General features: G+C 53.3%; 5 protein-coding genes across 5 annotated transcripts; 2 read left to right on the top strand and 3 right to left on the bottom strand.

Moving 5' to 3' along the window:
• Nucleotides 1-155: 155 nt before the first annotated feature.
• Nucleotides 156-5,342, top strand: MFIFM68171_09484 (Vegetative incompatibility protein HET-E-1; the record flags this gene model as incomplete). Its single annotated transcript, XM_071064903.1, has 3 exons — nt 156-731; nt 784-2,706; nt 2,772-5,342. The coding sequence occupies 3 exons, from the start codon at nt 156-158 to the stop codon at nt 5,340-5,342; spliced, it is 5,070 nt and encodes a 1,689-aa protein (XP_070921004.1).
• A 523-nt stretch (nt 5,343-5,865) lies between these two features.
• On the bottom strand, nt 5,866-6,855 carry MFIFM68171_09483 (uncharacterized protein; the record flags this gene model as incomplete). Its single annotated transcript, XM_071064902.1, has 1 exon — nt 5,866-6,855. One exon carries the CDS (start codon nt 6,853-6,855, stop codon nt 5,866-5,868), a length of 990 nt encoding a protein of 329 aa, XP_070921003.1.
• Nucleotides 6,856-10,108: 3,253 nt separating this feature from the next.
• MFIFM68171_09482 (High-affinity methionine permease) lies at nt 10,109-12,437 on the bottom strand (the record flags this gene model as incomplete). Its single annotated transcript, XM_071064901.1, has 7 exons — nt 10,109-10,373; nt 10,490-10,879; nt 10,961-11,229; nt 11,315-11,574; nt 11,651-11,746; nt 11,832-12,071; nt 12,167-12,437. The coding sequence occupies 7 exons, from the start codon at nt 12,435-12,437 to the stop codon at nt 10,109-10,111; spliced, it is 1,791 nt and encodes a 596-aa protein (XP_070921002.1).
• A 2,578-nt stretch (nt 12,438-15,015) lies between these two features.
• On the top strand, nt 15,016-16,766 carry MFIFM68171_09481 (Magnesium transport protein CorA; the record flags this gene model as incomplete). The annotated part of the gene is made up of 2 exons (XM_071064900.1): nt 15,016-15,772; nt 15,832-16,766. 2 exons carry the CDS (start codon nt 15,016-15,018, stop codon nt 16,764-16,766), a joined length of 1,692 nt encoding a protein of 563 aa, XP_070921001.1.
• A 215-nt stretch (nt 16,767-16,981) lies between these two features.
• On the bottom strand, nt 16,982-17,963 carry MFIFM68171_09480 (Methyltransferase; the record flags this gene model as incomplete). The annotated part of the gene is made up of 3 exons (XM_071064899.1): nt 16,982-17,067; nt 17,144-17,376; nt 17,437-17,963. The coding sequence occupies 3 exons, from the start codon at nt 17,961-17,963 to the stop codon at nt 16,982-16,984; spliced, it is 846 nt and encodes a 281-aa protein (XP_070921000.1).
• Between the last annotated feature and the right edge of the window lie 1,582 nt (nt 17,964-19,545).

The raw sequence follows: 19,545 nt of genomic DNA, 5'->3' as shown, positions 1-19,545 counted from the left end.
CAATGAGATCTCCCCCGGAGCAAGCCCCAAATAAATTGGGCTTACCCCCCCAACTGTTCCGAACCTCGGCTCGATCGCGCGCACGAGTCTTTCCATCTTTGCTACCGCAACTTTGCTGGTGCTATCTCCTTCACCACTTCGGTGCCGCAGCTACCATGCCCCCATCGGTCTCCTTCTCCCGGTTAAAGGGGCGTTTCCGCCGGGGCCGCAGTCTGCAGCAAAGCGAAACGGCCACCCAACACAGTCCCTCGCGGCCTCCTGCCCTTACCCCACCTGACTCAACAGCCAGGCAAACGCTGCTACCTGCTCCCTTACCAACTTCGGGTGTTCTGACACCCCCACTTTCCCGCCTTACCTCCTCTGTCAACGCGTTTCCTCCACCAAATCGTGCAGAGCAGTTCTGGGACCAAGCTTATGATGAGCTGAAAAAGGAGGATAGGAAATTGGTTGAGGCCTACGAAAAGATCTTATCTCGCGACCTCGGCGCTACCCCCGACCACGCCGACGACAATCCAAATACAATCGCTCAAAATGACCCGGATTCGAGACGTCGTCAGATGGAACAGGTCGTCAAAGCCGGTCTCGACAGAATTTCCAGGGAGGCCGAGTTGAAACAACGCCTAGATACCGTTACGGATGTGGTGCTACAGGCGAAGACTACCATAGGCTTTGCGGTTCAAGCCCTTCCACAGGCTTCCCTTCCCTGGGCAGCGACCTGCGTCGCCCTGGAGGTGTGCTCTACATGTGCCGGCCGGGGAGTGCTTTTGACACTGACTTTTCCAGATGTTCGTCAACCCCATCAAGGAGACCGAGACCAACCGTAAAGGCATCGACCGCGTCACCATGATGATGGATTGGTACTGGAGCCTGACAAATCCCTTGCTAAAGAATCTCGATAAAGACGCAAACGAACTCGCTGAAGTGAGAAATGAGCTGGGGAAGCAAATCATTCACCTCTACAAGAGTCTCCTGTCCTATCAGATCAAGAGTGTCTGCTCTTACTACCGACACCGTGGCCTGGCTTTCCTCCGGGACCTCGTCAAGCTTGACGACTGGGATGGTAACATGAAGGACATCTCAGATGCCGAGACGCACGTGCAAAAGTGCTCTATGGAATACATCGCCCTACAAGCGAGCACAAATCTGGATCGGCTGGTTACGGGACAAAGGACTGAGAAAGACCAGCAGTGCTTGAGAGATCTCCGGACCACCGATCCTCGAGATGATAAGAAGCGCATCGAAAAGGATAAGGGCGGGCTGCTTCCGGGTTCATACAGCTGGGTTCTGAGGAATCCGCAATTCCAGCGATGGAGGGATGATTCCGAAAGTCGTCTCTTGTGGGTCAAGGGTGATCCTGGTAAAGGCAAGACCATGCTGCTCTGTGGCATCATCAACGAGCTGCAACGGGTGGTCGCCGGTAACACGAATAATACCCATATCTCGTGGTTTTTCTGCCAGGCCACCGATTCTCGCATCAACAGCGCAACCGCCGTGCTGCGTGGTCTCATATATCTCCTTGTCGAGCAGCAACCGTCGCTTCTCGGACACGTTCGAAAAAAGTACGACCACGCCGGCAAGTCTCTCTTCGAGGGCCCGAATTCTTGGGTCGCGCTCTCTGGGCTGCTTCGGGATATCCTGCAAGACCCCGGCCTAGGCACCGCATATCTGGTCGTGGATGGACTGGACGAATGCACAGCCGACTTGCCGAACCTCTTGGACTTCTTCGTTCACATGGCGAGCCCGTCATCGCGCGTAAAATGGCTAGTCTCAAGCCGGAATGAGTTCGACATTGAACTGAAGTTGCGGTCTATCAACCATCAAGCGAGGCTTAGTTTGGAGCTGCGGGAAATAGCCAGCCAGGTCTCAGGTGCTGTCGACCTGTTTATTGACGAGAAGCTCTCTCATGTCCACTCTCTCCAACACAGACCCAAACTAAAGGAGAAGGTCCGCAACGCTCTGCGCGACAAGGCAAACGGCACGTTTCTTTGGGTCTCGCTCGTCGTTCAGGAGCTTGACAGGCCGGAGAGTTTGGTGGATCCATTGGCTGTGGTCAAGGAAGTGCCATCAGGCTTGCACGAGCTGTACCAGCGCATGATGGACCGGGTTAAGAGCATTGAAGCATGCCGACAGACACTCTCTATCACCGCCCTGGCATATCGGCCGCTCTCTCTCTCCGAGATATGGAGTTTGCTAACGCTGCCCACTGACTTGACGACCGAAACAGTAAGAGGTATCGTGGGCATGTGCGGCTCCTTCCTCACGATCCGGGACGATCAGGTTTCTTTGATCCATCATTCGGCCAAGGACTACCTGAGCGACCCGGCAACCGGTCTCTTCCCGTCGGGAGAACAAAGCCTCCACTACGACATCTTTCGTCGATCACTCGAGATCTTGGGAGGGATTTTACGACGTGATATGTATCAGTTACGCCACCCGGGGGTCCTCATCGACGATGTCACGACACCCGACCCAGACCCGCTCGCTCCAGCGAGGTACTCGTGCGTCTACTGGGCTGACCACCTTCTCCACTGGGCCCGTAGCACTCCCGGTGAGCACTCCAAACGAGAGATCGCCCGGGAGCTCGGAGACTGTGGGACATTACACATCTTTCTCAAATCAAAATTCCTTTATTGGCTAGAGGCACTGAGCCTTTTGAGACAGGTGTCTGAAGGACTCTTCGCCTTGGAGAAAATCAGCGCTCTTCTCGTGAGTACAGATTTTACTAGTAAGCCGCCCCAGCTATTGACGCAACCGCTGACGTACCATCACAGACAAAGGAGAGCCCGGAGCTTACGGCTTTAATCCGCGACGCAGATCGGTTTATTCTGTTTCGCCGATGGGCTATTGAAAATGCCCCTCTTCAAATCTACGCAACTCTGGTTTTCAGCCCACATCGAAGTCTTGTACGGAAGCTTTTTCACATGGAAGAGCCCGACTGGATGCCGCTCAAGCCTGTAGTGAAGGAGGATTGGGACTCGCATATGTTGATGCTCGACGGTCATACGGAAGCGGCCATCTCACTTTGCTTCTCCCACAACGGCAAGATGCTGGTCTCGGCTTCGGGAGACAAAACGGTCAAGTTGTGGGACATCGCTACAAGACAATGCCTCTTGACAAAAGCTGGCTTCAGTGAATGGATCGACTCGATAGCCTTCTCGCCTAGCGATCAACTAGTCGCTTTGGTGTCCATACGAGGCGAGGTCAAGCTCTGGGATATCGGATCTGACGTGCTTTGGGATGTCACCCCCGACAAAACCTGGTACGCCCAGAAAAGCGAGGTTGCCTTTTCGAACGGTGGCCAGTATCTCGCGTTGGGAACCGATAATATCAAACTTTGGAAGTTGACAGACACCGGCGGTCGACCATGGATGGTTGACTGCAGGCCCGTCAGATGCGGGGGATTCGGCCCGATGATGTTTTCACCCGATGACAAACTGCTCGCTACGGCCCATTCAAGCGGCGATGTTATCATTTTGGACGGCCGGAGCGGGCACACACTTCGTACATTGAAAGGTCACCAGTTACCGATCCGGTGTCTTGCTTTCTCGGCCAACGGTCAGGTCTTTGCTTCGGCTTCTCATGATTCCGTAATCAAGATTTGGGATCCTGTGGAATGGCGCTGCTTGTGGACGCTTCGTGTCGTCGATCTCACGGGATACCGTGATGAAATACTAGATGGTGGGCTTGCTTGTGGGAGCGACGGTCTTGTGTTAATTGCTACGTCCCAAGGAATGGTTGCGGCCTGGGATAAAGCAACCGGCCAGCGTACAGCGATGGCTGAACTCAAAGGTTATCCGACCGAAATCGGGACACCAGACAAAGTAAGGCTCTTGCCTGGTTGTCAGCGGATCGCGTGCATGTGGAGCCGCGCCCCTATGGTAGTTGGAGTGTGGGACACTTCCAGTGGTCAACTTGTCGCCGAGATTCCAGCTGGCAGCACGAGCTTCAGTTCCATGGCTCTCTCGCCGATGTTGGGACAGATCGCGGCGTCATCGGAAGGTGATAGCGTGATCAAGGTCTGGGACGTGTTTTCGGACCGGTCTATAACGCCGGTAAACCATCAACCCTACGAGAACCTCAGCCTTATGGACATAGTCTTCTCACTAGATGGTCTTCGGCTTGCATCATATACGGCAGACGGGCAACTTTGCATTTGGGACACAGCCAGCGCGATGAGGCTTCTTGTCTGCCCAGGGTTTAAAAAGCCTGGAAGGCTCATCGCAGCCTCGCTAGCTTTCTCTAAGAATGGCGAGTACCTAGTGTCGAATTGGGATGGGCACCGGGGCGAGCTTCGGGCAGCAGCGACGGGCGAGGTCATTGTCGGATTCGAGGATTTCATGGATATGGCTATCTCGGATGACAGCCGACGACTTGCAGTAGCCCGAAAGAATGGCATTATCGACCTCAGGGATACCGCGACGGGCGATCGGACAAGAATCCTAACAACTCGGACTGACGGTGGTTTCGAAGGCGAGGATGACGCCGAGAATACGGCGACGGGCGATCAGACAGCAAGGCCGACGGCCAACCGCATCGTCCGGGAATATGTGTCTCTTATATTTTCAAGCAGTAGCAGGCTGATTGCATGCGCCAGGACCAACCAACAACCTGGTATTATTATCTGGGACGTGGAGTCAGGCGAGAAGCTGCATACGCTAACACCGTGCGTCCTCGGAGTGGCCTTTTCTCCTGATGATAGGAGGCTTGCCCGATCTCGGGTCTCTGGAGATGATTATCTCTGCAAGCTCGAGGTCTGCGAGGTTGCCACTGGCGCCTGCACAACGACTATCCCTCGCTCTGATCATTGGAGTTCCATTGCATTCTCACCCAACGGCAGGTGGCTCGCCGTGATTTCTTTTATGGCTACTGAATCTATCGAGCTCTGGGATACGGCCCCTTCAATTGCAACCTGTCTTGCAAGACTCGAATTGAGAACGTACTCTGTGAGCAAGTTCTCGTTTGATGCGACCGGTCAACATCTTGTCACGGACTTTGGAAACTTTGCACTGGATTTCTCGTCGGACTTGAAGACGTGGCCCATTACCAAATTGAGTGATCTCCGTCGTACTGGTTACAGTATCTCTGAGGACGGGCGATGGATCATGAGGGATTCTGGCAGAGTGCTCTGGCTACCGCCGGAGCATCGACCAACCAGCAACCGATGGTGGGTATATTCGGATACTGTCGCCGTTCAAACGGTGTCAGACCGGGGTACGGTGCTTACGGTGATGAAGTTTTCAATGGATGACGATCTACAAACTGAGGGGCTTCCGGAGGGTGTTTCCAGCAGGTCCAGGCACCTTGACGATATCGGAGCTGAGTTTGTCTCACTGCCATCCTAGTTTAATTGCCCTTCCACTCGAAACAGGGAATACGCCAATCGAGCATGCAGTGTGGTCTCAGTTGCAGGCCCATATAAGTATTCAAACAGCCCGTGGGTCTGAACGCTTCGGTGATATCTAGTTCAAGTCAATTGCAGTATTATTGCTCATCTGGGATAGCTGCATGTAACGAGAAACCTTATTGCCCCAGATCATGCCCATTGCCCATCTAAGTATGTATCTTAGGTTGTCGGTTTGAAACCTATCATGTGCTACTAGTCACGCATGTGGAAGAATCTCAGGCAACCACCGACCATTAGTTCTTATCGCTACCTAGTGATACATAAAGAAGCTTTATGTAGGATGAGGGGCACTGAATAAATAGTGAGATGATGATTTTAACTTGTTGGAGGGTCGACACCCTCTTAGTTGAGCTCAAGAGGATGAGACTAACCTATCTACTAATTACATGAGAGATGCCAATCAACCTCTGACTTTACTCTGACACGCTGAGCAGACCAACAAAACAGCAGAGCACCGCCCCTTATTCTTCTAGTTGCGATGCAGCGTCTGAGCGTTGCCTGCGAAACCGTACGGAGGACTCGAGCGTTGGGTTTTGTACTTGTTGGGGGTGTCCGCCGTTATCGCCGATGAGTTGGTATGAGCCAGACGGAACAAACTTCTCGCCTTCACCGCACGTACCATGCCCACGGGAATTGTGGCCGTGGGCATAGCAACAATTAGTGAAAAGCCAGAATATATTAGCTGTGATAGCGAGGACCACACTGATCCAGATAGCCGCAAAGCACCAGGTGTCCAGGTCGGTCGTGACCCCGTTCCAGACCGAGATACTGTGGATGGTACTAATACCATACATGACCAAAGCTAGTAGCCCGGCAGTGCAGGCAGAAATAGTAGCAATGCAGGCCACAACGAGTGTGACACAGGACCAGGCGCGACTGTGGCATGCAAAGATGCCGAAGAACAGCTCGACACCAAGTGTTAGAACGGCAAACGCGAAAGCGATCTCGGCCCAACGGGTGACAAATTCGAAGGCAGAAATTTCAGTCAAGATATCCTCAGGCAAGGTCTCGTTCTGGCCAGTCGCGCACATAGCGCCGATGGAGCCGCCGTTCTTGGTCGTACTCAACGCTGTTTCGGCCCAGTTGAAAGCAGCCGTTGTGCACGCCCGAGACCCATTCCTAGGAGTGTAGCAGTAACCCCACAGACCAACATCGTATAGGTCATATATACCGAGGTCAGCAGCGGTGATGTTTATCTGCTTGCCACGGAACCCTGCCTCGATAATTTTGTCGAATACGGCCCGCTCATGAGGCATCGGGCTGCAGGTGTCAAGCAACAAGGCCATCAATACGGAAGAAGGGGAAGAGGCTGTTGCGTTGACATGGAATAGGTATAGGGTGCCGTCTGCAACACCAGATAATGTTACAACAAGCATGGCAATGAGAGCGCTCAGGGTAAGGGTGATTGATGCCGCTGCGCAACTTGAATCGACCCGACCGAAATTAGCCATGATGACGATAATAGGTGTTGCTTGTCTTCTTCGATCTCGTTTTGTCAGTCCGAAGTAGGACTTCAAGGTAATAAACCCTGGATGGGTGTCGATTGCTAATTAAAGGCGCTTGGGGGTATGAATTGGTTGCCGGGCAGGTCTTGATGATACCGTTGAACGACGGCGGGCGACTTGCGAACTTGTCATCGAGTTGCACGAAACAAGCCAAGCCTTCAGAAAAATGATAGAATGATGAGGAGCAAATTTTTCAAAAGATTTTACAAAGGTTGGATACTTGTTTTACCACGTGTCCGGGCAGGGATGCTACCAAGAGTGGTCAAAAGAACAGATCGCAAAATTTCAAGGTGCAAGTGCCCGCCCCGTCCAAAAAAAAAATACATTCGCCTTTCAAAAAGCTTCTTCGCATCTCAGCTACAACCCCACCAAAACCGACAAAACCAGTATCGTTCGAGAGAGCACGAAGCGCTCTATCTAACGACACCGGTTTTACCTACGCGGGAGCGCTGCGTGGCCGCGCCGAAAACCGGGTACACCCACCACTGAAACCGTTCAAAGGGCCACCTACTAACCGGCCAATCATAACCACTAGATCGTCAGCTAACTACAACGTCTATAAACAAGCTCTTGACCCGCTTACCCTATACTTGACCAGAGGTTGAAGCTCATCTGCCCTAATTATATTTCAATCCTCCCACGCCGAGCATCTAATGAAGCAATGGCGCAAAAGGCCTCGAAAGGCTGCATGTCATCAGCCCCACGTAAATGCACTGCATGTACGTATGAAGTCTCAGAAGTATTGGGGAAAGAAGAGGGCCGTCTGAAACTATGCTTGATGCTAAAGGATCAGGATTTGAATTTCGGTGTCACTGCAAACTTTCAGGCAGAAAGTTAGACAACCATCCCTACGTAGAACGACTGGAACTCTCGCGGTCGATGCGAAACCAAGCGCAAGTTAGCGAAGGTCATTTGCACCATCCACAGCAACCACATGGATTCGGGAGGCCGGATCCCGAAGGTCCCAAGGGCCCTAAACGAGGAGTCCAGATCCGCAGATGTCAGTGAGGCGCAACGATCGTGGGGGCAGTTTTCCACCAGAAGGGCGTTCTTTAAGGCCCGGAGCGGCTCCAAGTGGTCAAGGTCCAAGGTGCTGAAATTGTCGGCTTTGGAACGCAGTCCAAGCCCAGCGTACATTTCCCTGTCGTCCTGAACCGAGACTCTCCATGACAAGCCAACGGCTCTGAAAGAGTCTAAGAAAGAGTCTAAGGGCCCCAAGACTTCATTTGGAAGAGCGGGGTGGTGATTGCGGGAAACGATCCCATATACACTTGAAGGCAACTCGGGGCGTGACGCGATGTCGTATGTGTCATCTCGGTATTACAGGACCCCTAGCAGACAGCAGAGCCTGAGATAGCTATGCTGTTTAATATAGAACGCTTTGAGCATATCCAGGTAAATCACTTGGCCTTTATTCACGTTATGACCAGTGTCCGAGCGTTGATTTTGTCGAGCATGTGCCCAGCTATATTCCTTGTCCATTCAGTGAGCTCCATGTCGTCAAACATTATAATATCTCCTGTATTAAGGACTTGTTTTAAGTCAACGTACCCACTTTCGGAACACCCCACATTCGGAACAGTCTGTAAGACCCACACCAAAAACCACACCCAAATCTATTACCTTTTTTTACCTGGACTAATATATAGGAAACTACTGAACTACCACTATTACTACTACTTTCTGACCCGCTCTCTTCATCTAGGCTATCTTCAATACGTCCGGCCTCGATTTGGGCTTGGTGGACTTGGTCAGCTGTAGCGAACTTGGTATTCGGGTCAATTTCAACCCTCTTCCTTTTGACAGGCCGGATGTTCTCAATCTGGGCTTTCAGAGCCTCATTTTCATACCACAGTTTAGCTAATTCGAAGTCCTTGCTGGAAAAGGCTTTTCCAACCTTACGGGTTAGATGCCGGCGAATCCTAGGGGTTGGATCCTGGTAGTCAATGTGGTATGATGACCCTGCAACTCAGACCTCTTCTTAGGAGTTGAAATAACAACTCCATTAACCCGACAGTCTAGTTGATCCATTGCTCTGGGATCTAGCAATATAGATAGACCCGCTTTTCAGGACCCAGTAACTTGGTTCGAATTATCCAACAACAACAACGGGCTTATCAGTAGCTTAGCTACTAATATAGGCCACAACCTAGCTGCTTTCCAACCTGCCTTAATATTCTAGGCCGTCAGTACTTCCTTCCAGGCAGTTATCAAGCAGATCAATAGATCCCTTTTATCTACAACTGTAGAACGCATGGACAACGCGTCTAGTTTACCGTTTTAATTTGAGCTGCACTACGAGAGCTATAATTCCCTCTTCTTTTTTTTATACGTCAACTGGTAGGCATTGAATAGAGACACCACCCTGATGATGCGGTAGGAGTCCAGGCGCGGAATCATGTCCGTTCGAGTGTTGCGCCTCATGCCATGACTAAGAATTTTGACTAAGCTCCTTCTTCAACTATAATATTTGTATTCCTATAGGCCTCGGTTTGGCAGCTCTTCAAGGGGTTCAACTTCGGATGCTTGGTATCCCTAGTAACCATCCTGAGAATATAAGTCTTCATCCGGCTTGAACGGTACAAGTTTCCGGTGTAAACAACCGTGGGGTCCGGCACACTCTATAGGGTAGAGAAGGACAATAATATTTTACGAAGACATCACGTATCATTTTATATCCTGTATTAATGTCTGTGGTGTTGTTGTTCTTGTTCTTATTAGTCCTACAATCTTGGGAATCTCATTCTCTGAGACTTAGTAATGAGGCGGCCCTCTATATTCTGTTGCTTCTCTAAACTATGATGCAGGAGAAAAGGAAAAATCTTTAAAGAAAAGGACAGGGGGAAAGGGGCAGGGGGAAAGGGACAGGGAAGAAAAGACAGGGAAGAAAAGAGAAGGAAGTAAAGAGAAGGAAAAATGAGAAGGAAAAATGAGAAGGAAAAATGAGAAGGAAAAATGAGAAGGAAAAATGAGAAGGAAAAATGAGAAGGAAAAATGAGAGATGAAAAGGGTGGACAGAGAACAAGAAGGAAAGGCATATTCTGTAAACAGAAGTCTTCTAAAGACCAACACTCTCTTCCTTTGTTTCCGCTTCCCGTCACACTATCGCCCCATGGATGAACAACAAAAACATCCTAGAACCCCGACACTTCCACATGTGTAAAAAATAACCTCTTTGGATGCGCTCACATCCCGTCTTCTACTTCTCCACGCCGGCGGACGCTGCCGCCACCACGGTCGTCTGTTTCGCATCGCCAACATTCGGGTTACTTGCACTGAGAGGTCTCCCCACAGCATCATGGTTCGCGTCCCAGTCGGCCAACTCCGTCAGTGGTACCTTTACGAGCTTGTGACTCTGCACGTCGCCATCGTCGAGATTCAGAACCACCTGCCGGATGCGGTAGCCTCGCAGCTTGGGGATGAGGGAGATCCAAAAGTAATAGTAGACTGCGCAGACGACCATGCTAAAGCGTCCCAAAAAAAAGAAAAAACAAATCCTTGTCAGCAGCAGCCTTCCGATCGGTTACCCGGTGTGGGATGGGGAAGCAGGAGAAAGAGCGAGGGGGGGTGTGTTACTGACATGCCGATCCCAACAACCACGTACGTGGCATACCAAAAACTCACAACGCCGGCAAAGGATCCACCTTCAGGGGGATACCACGGCATGATGAATAAGTAGAGGTTAACGAGGATGTTGAAGATGATGATGGGCTCCCACGCGCGGAAGCTAGCCCGGAGTAGGCCAAGACGCCGACGCCGGTACCGCACCACGTAGATGCCCACTGCTAAAATAAAGTAAAAGAAAGCAGAGGGGTATATTTGGAGGTCGGTAATGAAGTTGAAGACGTCGCCAGCGGGTAAGACGAGAATCGTGAAAATATTTAATGCCCACTTTACGATATAGGGTCCGAGGGGTGTGCCAAAGGGGCGGGTTGAGGCCCAAAATCTAGGGAAAGGGAGGACACCCTGTCTGATTATACGGTTTCTATTGGTCAGTAAGAATGGCAGAGGAAAGTATAGGGACGTAGCATGAGACAGGGGGGAGACGGACCTTCCACACTCTCGGATTAAACGTGATGTGCCAAGCAGAGTAGCGATGATATTACCAAACGCGCTCAGCACGATAAGGAAGTTGAAGCCCCTGACGGCATTACTAGACCCGAACACGTTGGTGAAGAAGAGGCTCGCGGCGATCTGTTGGGCGGACTGTAAATCTTCCTTAGATACAGCCGCGAAGTAGGCGACGTTTGCAAGCATGTACAGGACGGAAACGATAGCGATTGCGAGGAAGCCGTTACGGCGGAGTTGCTTGACGGGATTCTGCCTTGGCCGTTAGCAAGCGTTTATTCCGCCCTGTATCGCTGTTCCCGGTCCGCGTTCTCGTTCGTAGCAGAGAGCAACCCACCTTGATCTCGTTGACGACGTTGAAAGCATTGTCAAAACCACCGTACGAAAAAATGATCCGGTATAGGGCGCTCGTTGCGCCATAGGGGGTCGGCTGGCCTTCAAAGGCATCGACGAAATTAAGATGCGGGTTAGGTACCCGCGGGACGTAGCCCCCTAGGACGACGAGGCCCGTGATGGAGATGAAGATTAGGGTTAGGACTTTGACGACACCAATACCGTTACAGAGTCGGTACGAGAAGCGAGTGTGGAATATGACACCTGATTCCGTTAAGAATTCTAGCCCCTGAGGGAATTTTCCGGCCTGAACGGAACAGGCTGCAGGGGTGGAACTCACATAGCAGAGCAAGGGTATCACCGGCCATGGCAACAGCCTTAAGTTCCCAAGGTGACGGAGTATGGTTGCCAATCCGGAAAATGTAATTCGCCAGAACTAGGGGATAGCAATTCCTGGTTAGCCAAGAATGGTACGGTAGGCAGTACCTGGGGTCTGCGCCGAAGAGAGGCACTAAGCTTACCCATGGAATTTCCGCTGCTGAACGACAGGGCGATGGTATGGAATGCATAGGCGGTTGGGAATAGCCACCTAGGCCGTGGATACGCCTGTTCAAGGTAGACGACGTTTGACCCAGACCGGTTGGGGAAATATGCTGTATATTCAAGGTACACAGCGAAGCCCGCAATGGAGGTCAGGCAACCGAGAGCCCAGTAAATCAGTGATAGGCCTACGGAGCCCGTGCCGTTGAGGACGCCCGACGCTAATTCTCTCCTGAAAGGGTTAAATCACTCCCTAACCACAGTTACAAGGCAAAAAGGCAAAAACAAGGCCCTAGCTCGGAAGCCGCCCACTTACGTGTCGAATACACGCCTGTGCCAACCATCTTACTCACACCGAGGAAGATGATTGTGAGAGGTCCGACCGAGTATCCCAGTGGCGAGTTTCTCTCGACCGGCGCTCCCGTGGCCTCTTGGTACGAAGCAGGCGAGTCGTTGCCACCTTCTTCGAGCGTGTACTTGAGGCCGCCATCCGAGAGCTCGCTGTGACCGTGGGATGCCGCGGGTGCCGGGTCATTGTCGGACTCCTCATCACGCCCACTGAATGGACGCCGGCGGCTGAACTGCATGGCTGGCCAAGGGCGGGCTGCCCAAGTCTTGGGAATGAGTCCTGGTTAGCTAAACTGAGAGAAAGAGGATGGCGCGAGCAAAAGTGTTATGAAGGGTATCGGACTTGGTTATTCCAGGGGTTTGATGCACCCACACTGTGGTGAGGGATGGGCTGGGCGATCCGGTATTGTTGGTTACCTTACCTTATGTACGAGTGTTTCCTCGAAACGCCGGCGGGGCTAGGACAACGTGGGAGCAACAGAGGGGCGAGAGCTGGGAGACAATGTGAATCTGAAGACGGTGATGCTGAGAACATTGTGTCGAGGGAGCTTTATCATGGGATGTGGGCGCCCAGGCCCCCAGATGCTGCTTTGTGAGGAGCATTGAGGATACAAAAAAAGGCGGCTGCCGAGCGTTGCCTGAGTGCAAGTGCAGTGCGAAACAACCAATCGCAAAGCTTTTCGGGAACCAAAGTCGGCCCTACTTCGCCATTGGGCCTCCAGACGGTGAGCCGTGCTGCCGGTACTGCTTGGGCGGGCGAGGGGAAATACGACGCCAGCGCGCAAGGCGCGCCATGGCTGTTGCCGTCGCCGATAACTCGGAGCACCGTCGGACCCGGGCAGGCAAATAATTACTGAATTGGGCTTGAGTGGTATTTCCTCACATGGTGCGGTCCACGGCGAGAACAGTCGGAGCAGCAAAAACAGTACAAGATCAGCGCCCGCCCTAAGCGCCGCAACTCGGCGCCGGTTCCCAAAGCTTGACCGTGTCAACAGCAGGACCGAGAACTACTCACGGGCAGTGGCAAGCGCTGAGACACATGAGGCGTTTTTCCCATGACACCAATTGGTGGTCTGTGTCTTGGTCCTTGGAGCTGGTGATAATGGCTGCGTCGGCATGGCTTTTCGCCTTGCCGAGAACGCCCCAGTACACACTGCATTAGTGTTATGCATCAGACACGATGCTTGGCTTTCCCGCTCCTAATTACCACAAGCTCGGAACGGGCGTTGCGGGATTGCTGTTACGGGAGGGCGTGCTGCCACACTAGCCACATCGAGTGCGTTGGCACTGCTGCATTTGGTGCTAGGCGACGTCGCTAGGAAGGCACTGCCCGGCTGCGAGTGGGCGGGGATTCGTCAAGTGAGGATCCCACAGGCCATGCCACAGTGGAGACGTTGGGGTAGAACCAACTACGTTGTTGCATTGCTTGCTGCCGGATTCCTAACCTCGTGCTAGAGCAGCTGTTGCAGTCCCACGCAGTCTTACTGTATAACCTCCCTACATATATGTTAGTGCTTGTACCCGTTAGGCGCTTACAGTGATATTGTTCACCGAGTCGGGAGCAAGTCCGCGATGATGCTCGTTCTGCAGTAACGTTGGCAGTCTCAAAAGAGAGCATCTAGGCGGAGCGAGCAGAACACGGGGCAGTCTGCCTGCCCACAGGGAAGAGCGAGTGTGGGTGGCGATCGAGCCGTACCGCTAGGGATCTATCGTAGTTGCCCCGTTGGAAATCGCCGCTGCCTATCACATACAGAGTAGTGTAGAGGCTTGCGCCACTGCATGGATGGGTGAAAGCGTGGTGGCCCAGTGCCCCTCCTCTGGAAGTGCACTTTTCCCGAACCATGGGACGATGACGGCAAAACCCGTGCCGCTCTCCGCGGGGCCTGTGGCCCTGATTCATTAATCTATCACAGGCAGACAGGCAACTGGCAGAAAATCTTGGACCGATGCGTTGTGCATCGACCTCGGAGGGGCGATCGAGTCTGTGCCGGCCCAGGCGGGCTCCAACTCTGAACTGACCCCGTATGACTGTCCGCCACATGGGCTGAGCCCGACAACCTGCACTGCCAAGCAGATGTGGCATCCGGCAATGCCCGATAGGTCCTCCCGCTAAGCATGATACTACAAGAGCCCGGTGGCTCGAACCCGAACCGCCGCACGCTACCCAATCACCCGTCTGATGATCGCTTGTTCCACCGATTAAGCAGCTGCGAAGAAGCTCGGCATCGTCAAAAACTGGTCATGACATGGCAGGACTCCGAGCCTTTGGTCCGTTGCTGCTCTACCCGGGGGCTTCTGGATCATCCAGAGGACAACCCCACCAAAAAGCACAATATCGTGTTGCAGGACGACTTCTTCCTTCTATCCTAGCTATTCCCGCACTTTAGACGTTGTTTTCGCTATGATAGACTACCTGTTGATCAAATCCGACGGTTTCCCGACGGTTTCCCTTCCGGAAAAAGGGAGATCAGGAAAAGGAGAGAAATGGATTGGTCCACGATATCCCGTCTTGGCCCAGGCTACGTGCATGAAGGCATCAGCAGGGCTGCCATCACACAAAGACTCAGCAAACAGGATACTTGAACAGGAAGTCGGGTTCTGGTATCATTGAAGCCCAACCTGGCTTACCGGGACAGAGCCGTGCCGAAATTGAGGCTCGTAGGGCGCTGATGGTTGCCTACATTGGTCCGAGGTGCAGTATAGCACATGATAAAAGTAAGATGCATTTGGCCGACGGCCTGGACGGACAAGATCTTCCACCCCAGCATGGCGCCTCAGAACACCCTTGCCAGTGTCAGGTGGTAATTACGTGTCGCAATGCCGCATCACGCCTCAAAGCCGTCTACCTCGAAACAGTATGAAGCACGCATCAGGGAATGCTTCCGCCGCTGGCCAGACGCCGCTCCGTTCTACGAAACTCTAATTGAGTATCTAAACACGGCATTAAGCCCGGGGTTCTCGCAACTACAGATACCAACAATTTATTGGCTGGGACACGACCTTGGCCAAAGTGACCCCGTTGAAACCGGAAGCCCCCTGGGCCACAGTCCGTCCTCGACGCCACCAGCACGTCGGTTCTCGTTTCCTCTCGCCACCCAAGCGCCCGGCGCCAACGCCCAGTGGATGCGCCCGGCACCTCAGTCCCACCTCACGGTGACGGAAGGGCTCCTGGCGCCCGAATCCATCGGCATTCTGGGGGAGATGTACCAAATAAGACCCGAGTTCTTCATCGACCACTTGGAACTCAACAATGACACGCACACACCCAACGCGCGGAAGGGACGGTACGCGCTGCCAAACCTGCCCTCCAGGCGGGACAATATTATCCATGTGAGATTCATGTTGATGCTGCAGGTCTCGAGCGAGGCGCATCCCTTTTCCACTGCCCCGGCTAGTCGGTTAGAGCGACGCATCAAGCTTGAGGACAAGCGCCGTGTGTACGAGCAGCGCCTCTTCGGTCTCCGGCACTACGGTGCCACTCGAATCAGAGCGCTGCACGTCCACACGGAGCGGTGGCTGACGGTGGAACAACTGGTCTCGTTCAGTGTGAAACGTGAGGGCAAGAATTGGCACGGTATGTTACCACGGCCAGGAGACCCCGAGCGGAAAGACACTAAAAGTCAAGAGCGATAGGGTTGCTTCTCGTGGACGGCGGAAGAGAATCGGACCGTGTGGACCCTCCATGGGCGGAATACGTCAGGCCTGGCGATCCTAACGCTGGATTCGCCCCCGTCGTGCCGTATAATCTCCCCATCATGGGCAACGGCGGCGCCGGGCCGCAAGATGGCCGCCGAGTCCAGCCCAAGCAACACCGCCCCTATCATCCCGCCATGGATATTCTCCTGGCCGTCTCATCCCCCGGCCATGAAGCTCAGCTGCTGGCCGAGGACCCCTTCTACATCCTCAGCCGCATCTACCACGAGGCCGCGCGCACCCGGATCCAGCTGCTCAACTTCATCGAGTCCGACATCATAGAGTGCTCGGCCGCCAACAGCAGGAGCGCCAGCCGAGACCTGCAGCAGAGCCGAGCAGTCGACCAGCTCCTCTTCAACCTCCAGCTGATCCGGCGGGTGGAGCGGTTCTGCAAGGAGGATCTCGGGAGCATCGCGCGGCTGGGCTCGGCGTCGTGGCCGCGGACCGAGCGGCTGGCGGAGATGGAGCAGATCCAGCGCGAGCTGCAGGGCGACTACGACTACCTCATAGAGCGGTGCGGCAGCCTCGCCCTCCAGTGCCAGGCAGCCAGCAACGCCCTGGTCGGCCTGGCCCAGTGGATGGACGCGCAGGATGGGATTCGTGAATCGCGCAACCTTGCCGACCTCACCTTCTTGGCTTTCCTTTTCATCCCGCTCAACTACATCTCCTCCTGCCTGAGCATGAACGTCACGGGGATTGCCGAAGGGGTTTCGGTGTGGGTTTGGGGCGCGACCTCGGCCATTTCCGTCCTTGTCACTGGTATTGTGGTCATAGTGTTCAGGAGATGGAGAAGCCTGTTAAGGGTCGGCACCTACCTACCTACTACTTCACCCATCTTAGGAAGATACTTTTCGCCCAGGGCTTATCAAGGTTAGGTATGATCAGTGTCAAAATACTACCCAGGTGGTACTACTAGTAACGAGGAAAAGTGAAGCCACAAGACAAATGGAACCGTGTGAAACCCCCCCATCCCACAGCACTCTCGGCGTTGGAAATTCATGGATATGGCGCGTCGGCCGCGCATGATTCCCACCGCCCGGTAAGGATCCTCTCGCCCAAACGGCGTCCATGAGAGATCAACCCCACAAGGTTAGTAGAAGGCTGCAAACCGGATTTCAATGCTCTGACGGGGCGGCCCATCCACCGTGCCAGGGTCAAACGCGGCATGAAAGGCAACTGGTACACCCCGGCGATCAGCACGTTAGCCATGATCCGGCTCAAAAAGACAAGAAACACGGTCGGTCGAACTGACCTGCGCGTTTGCCCAGAGAGTTTGCGTTGCGGAAGAGGATCAGATCGTCGACCTCTTGGTCGGCCAGGTAATACCATTTGTGGCGGGGGTTGTAGTGCATCAAGCCGTTTTCGCCGATCGTTTGCTCGTTGATGACATCGTTGGCAATGAAGTCATTGGCAAAATCGACGCTCTTGGCATCGCAGACGGCCAGCGGCCAGTCATTGTTCGGACCCTCGAGGACCTTCCAGATGCTATTCATGTGCGTCAGCTCCGAACACCCACTACGCCGGCAAGTATGTAGGCAGACTTACTTGATCAGGTCAAAATCTTTGCCGCGGTATACTTCGGGCGTCTTGGGGAACCGTAGGGCCATGCGGAGCTGACACCCATGCGTCGTGAAGTCGAAATGGGGCAGCGCCGCCGGCTGGGGGAACGTTACGGGCTGTCCCGGGCTGCCTGGGAAGAGTGGACTTCGTTTCCGGATGGTGTGGTCGAGGTAGAGAATGCTCTTGTAAAACGGGAATCGGCTGTGGAGCATGGCCTCCATCTCGACCCGGAACTTGTCGTAGACTAAATCCCAGTCGTCAAAATCGCTTGCGGCAAGGCATGTCCGGTGCTTGATGAACTCGAAGCCGTTCTCCTGCAAGCTGAAGGGCGGTAGGTGGCGTGCGTTGCGGACGTCCTGTTCGAACATGTCGATGACATGGTTGGTGGCTTTTGCGCCCGGTATATCAGACACGTCAAAGACGGCGGCGTACGGCTTCTCGGTCTTGTATAAGGGATCCCTGACCAGGTACGGCAGGGGAACATGAACTTTCGCTTCATGAGTTTCGGTCATTGTGGGAGCCATGACTGTCGTTAATGGCTCCTACGTAGCGGTCAAGCCTCAACCTCTCTTGTCACGGCGGGCAAACTACGTGGTGACGGTCTGTGACTCATGGGGTATTGCATCTTAAAGGAAAGAGTGGCCGTAGTAGGGCTACTATCTTCCTGATAATTAGGTATGCACTTGGATAGCTCCAATTTACCTAGGCACTATACCTTACTTGTATTGGCTATGCGCATGCATGGCAGCACGAGCTCGGCAATACCCTTCCCAAACCCCGCGCCCCGGTGAAACGATCACGCCATACATCCTATATTAGGACATTGATATGAGCGCTCGGCCAAGTTCCTACAGACAGAGCATGTTCCACGACATTGCAGTATCAAGACAGCCCTGTCACGATCTTCTATCCTTCCCTTTTCGCAAGTCTGATAGAGCTATGAGAAACCTCTTTATGCAGTTTCCTTCTTCTCCCCTTTGGAGTCATCATCCCCACCGGAGCCACCGGAACTGCCGGAGCCACCAGAACCGCCGGAGCCACCAGGACCGCCGTTAGTCCCGCCTTAACACTGTCGCGTGAGCTGATACCGATCATATCGCAGATACAAAATCCCGAGGATAAGGGGAGCTTCATACCATTCCCGGCTGCCATGAAGGGAATAACCATCCTACGACCAAGTGGCCCCGGGATGGGCCGGTACCACGCCTTCCAAGGCTGGCTGAGAGAAGCGCTAGCTGGTTCCATAATGATGAGGATGCTTGAGTTGCTGGGCTGTATGCTTTCTCCTCACCGCGACGACAAAATATGGTGGGTCTCCTACATATTATGATCGTACACTGGCGCTTCGGGTAGCCATCCTCGGCCTACCTATATACCCAGGCATCCCGTGTGCTCCATCCCACTCTCTCTCTCTCTCTCTCTCTCTCTCTCTCGCATGATAACACAGTTTGAAGCAGCAGGTAGGTTATATTCATACATTACATTACTGTTTCATTCGGCATTCAGTTTGATCCCAGAGAACGGCTTGAGAAAGGGCCGTTGGGAGTAACCGAAGTGGGCAGAGCACCCTAAGCTGCGGTATTTCTACATACCCTTCACGGCATATGCAGTGCATATACAGGTGTAGAGTACTCGGAATGCTCGTACATGCTGTTCCAAAGGTCATCCCACCCACCATCAGCAATCTAGAACATAAAATCAAGGCGTTGGTAAGATGCGGATGTCCAACATGTTGACTCTCCACTGTACGGTGGCTCGCTTCTGTGGTTGCACAACATGCCGCCCAGTGAGGTGAAGGAGGCTTATCCACGTAGTTTACGGCATCTCTGTTCGTAAGTTGATTCTCCCAAGTCCCCCACTTGGACATGTGACTCGATATCATCTCTCGCATTCACGGTGGTAAGTTGTATCCCCAGAGATGGTTTCGGGCCAACCCCTAGGGATCCCCCAAACGTATCCCGACGGTCTAAGATGACACACTAAATCATGTCCGGAACCCTGGAAACTACGGTGACGAGTCGGGATATTGGTAAGAGACAAGGGGCGGTTAATGATCAGATCATTAAAACGATGAAACCCTTATTGTGAAGCCAG

This window comes from Madurella fahalii (genome assembly GCF_045866475.1).
Source record: "Madurella fahalii IFM 68171 DNA, scaffold_5, whole genome shotgun sequence".
NCBI classification, from domain to species: Eukaryota; Fungi; Ascomycota; class Sordariomycetes; order Sordariales; genus Madurella; species Madurella fahalii.
The sequence above is the reverse complement of the archived record's forward strand: the minus strand, read 5'-3'. Positions and strand labels throughout refer to the sequence as shown.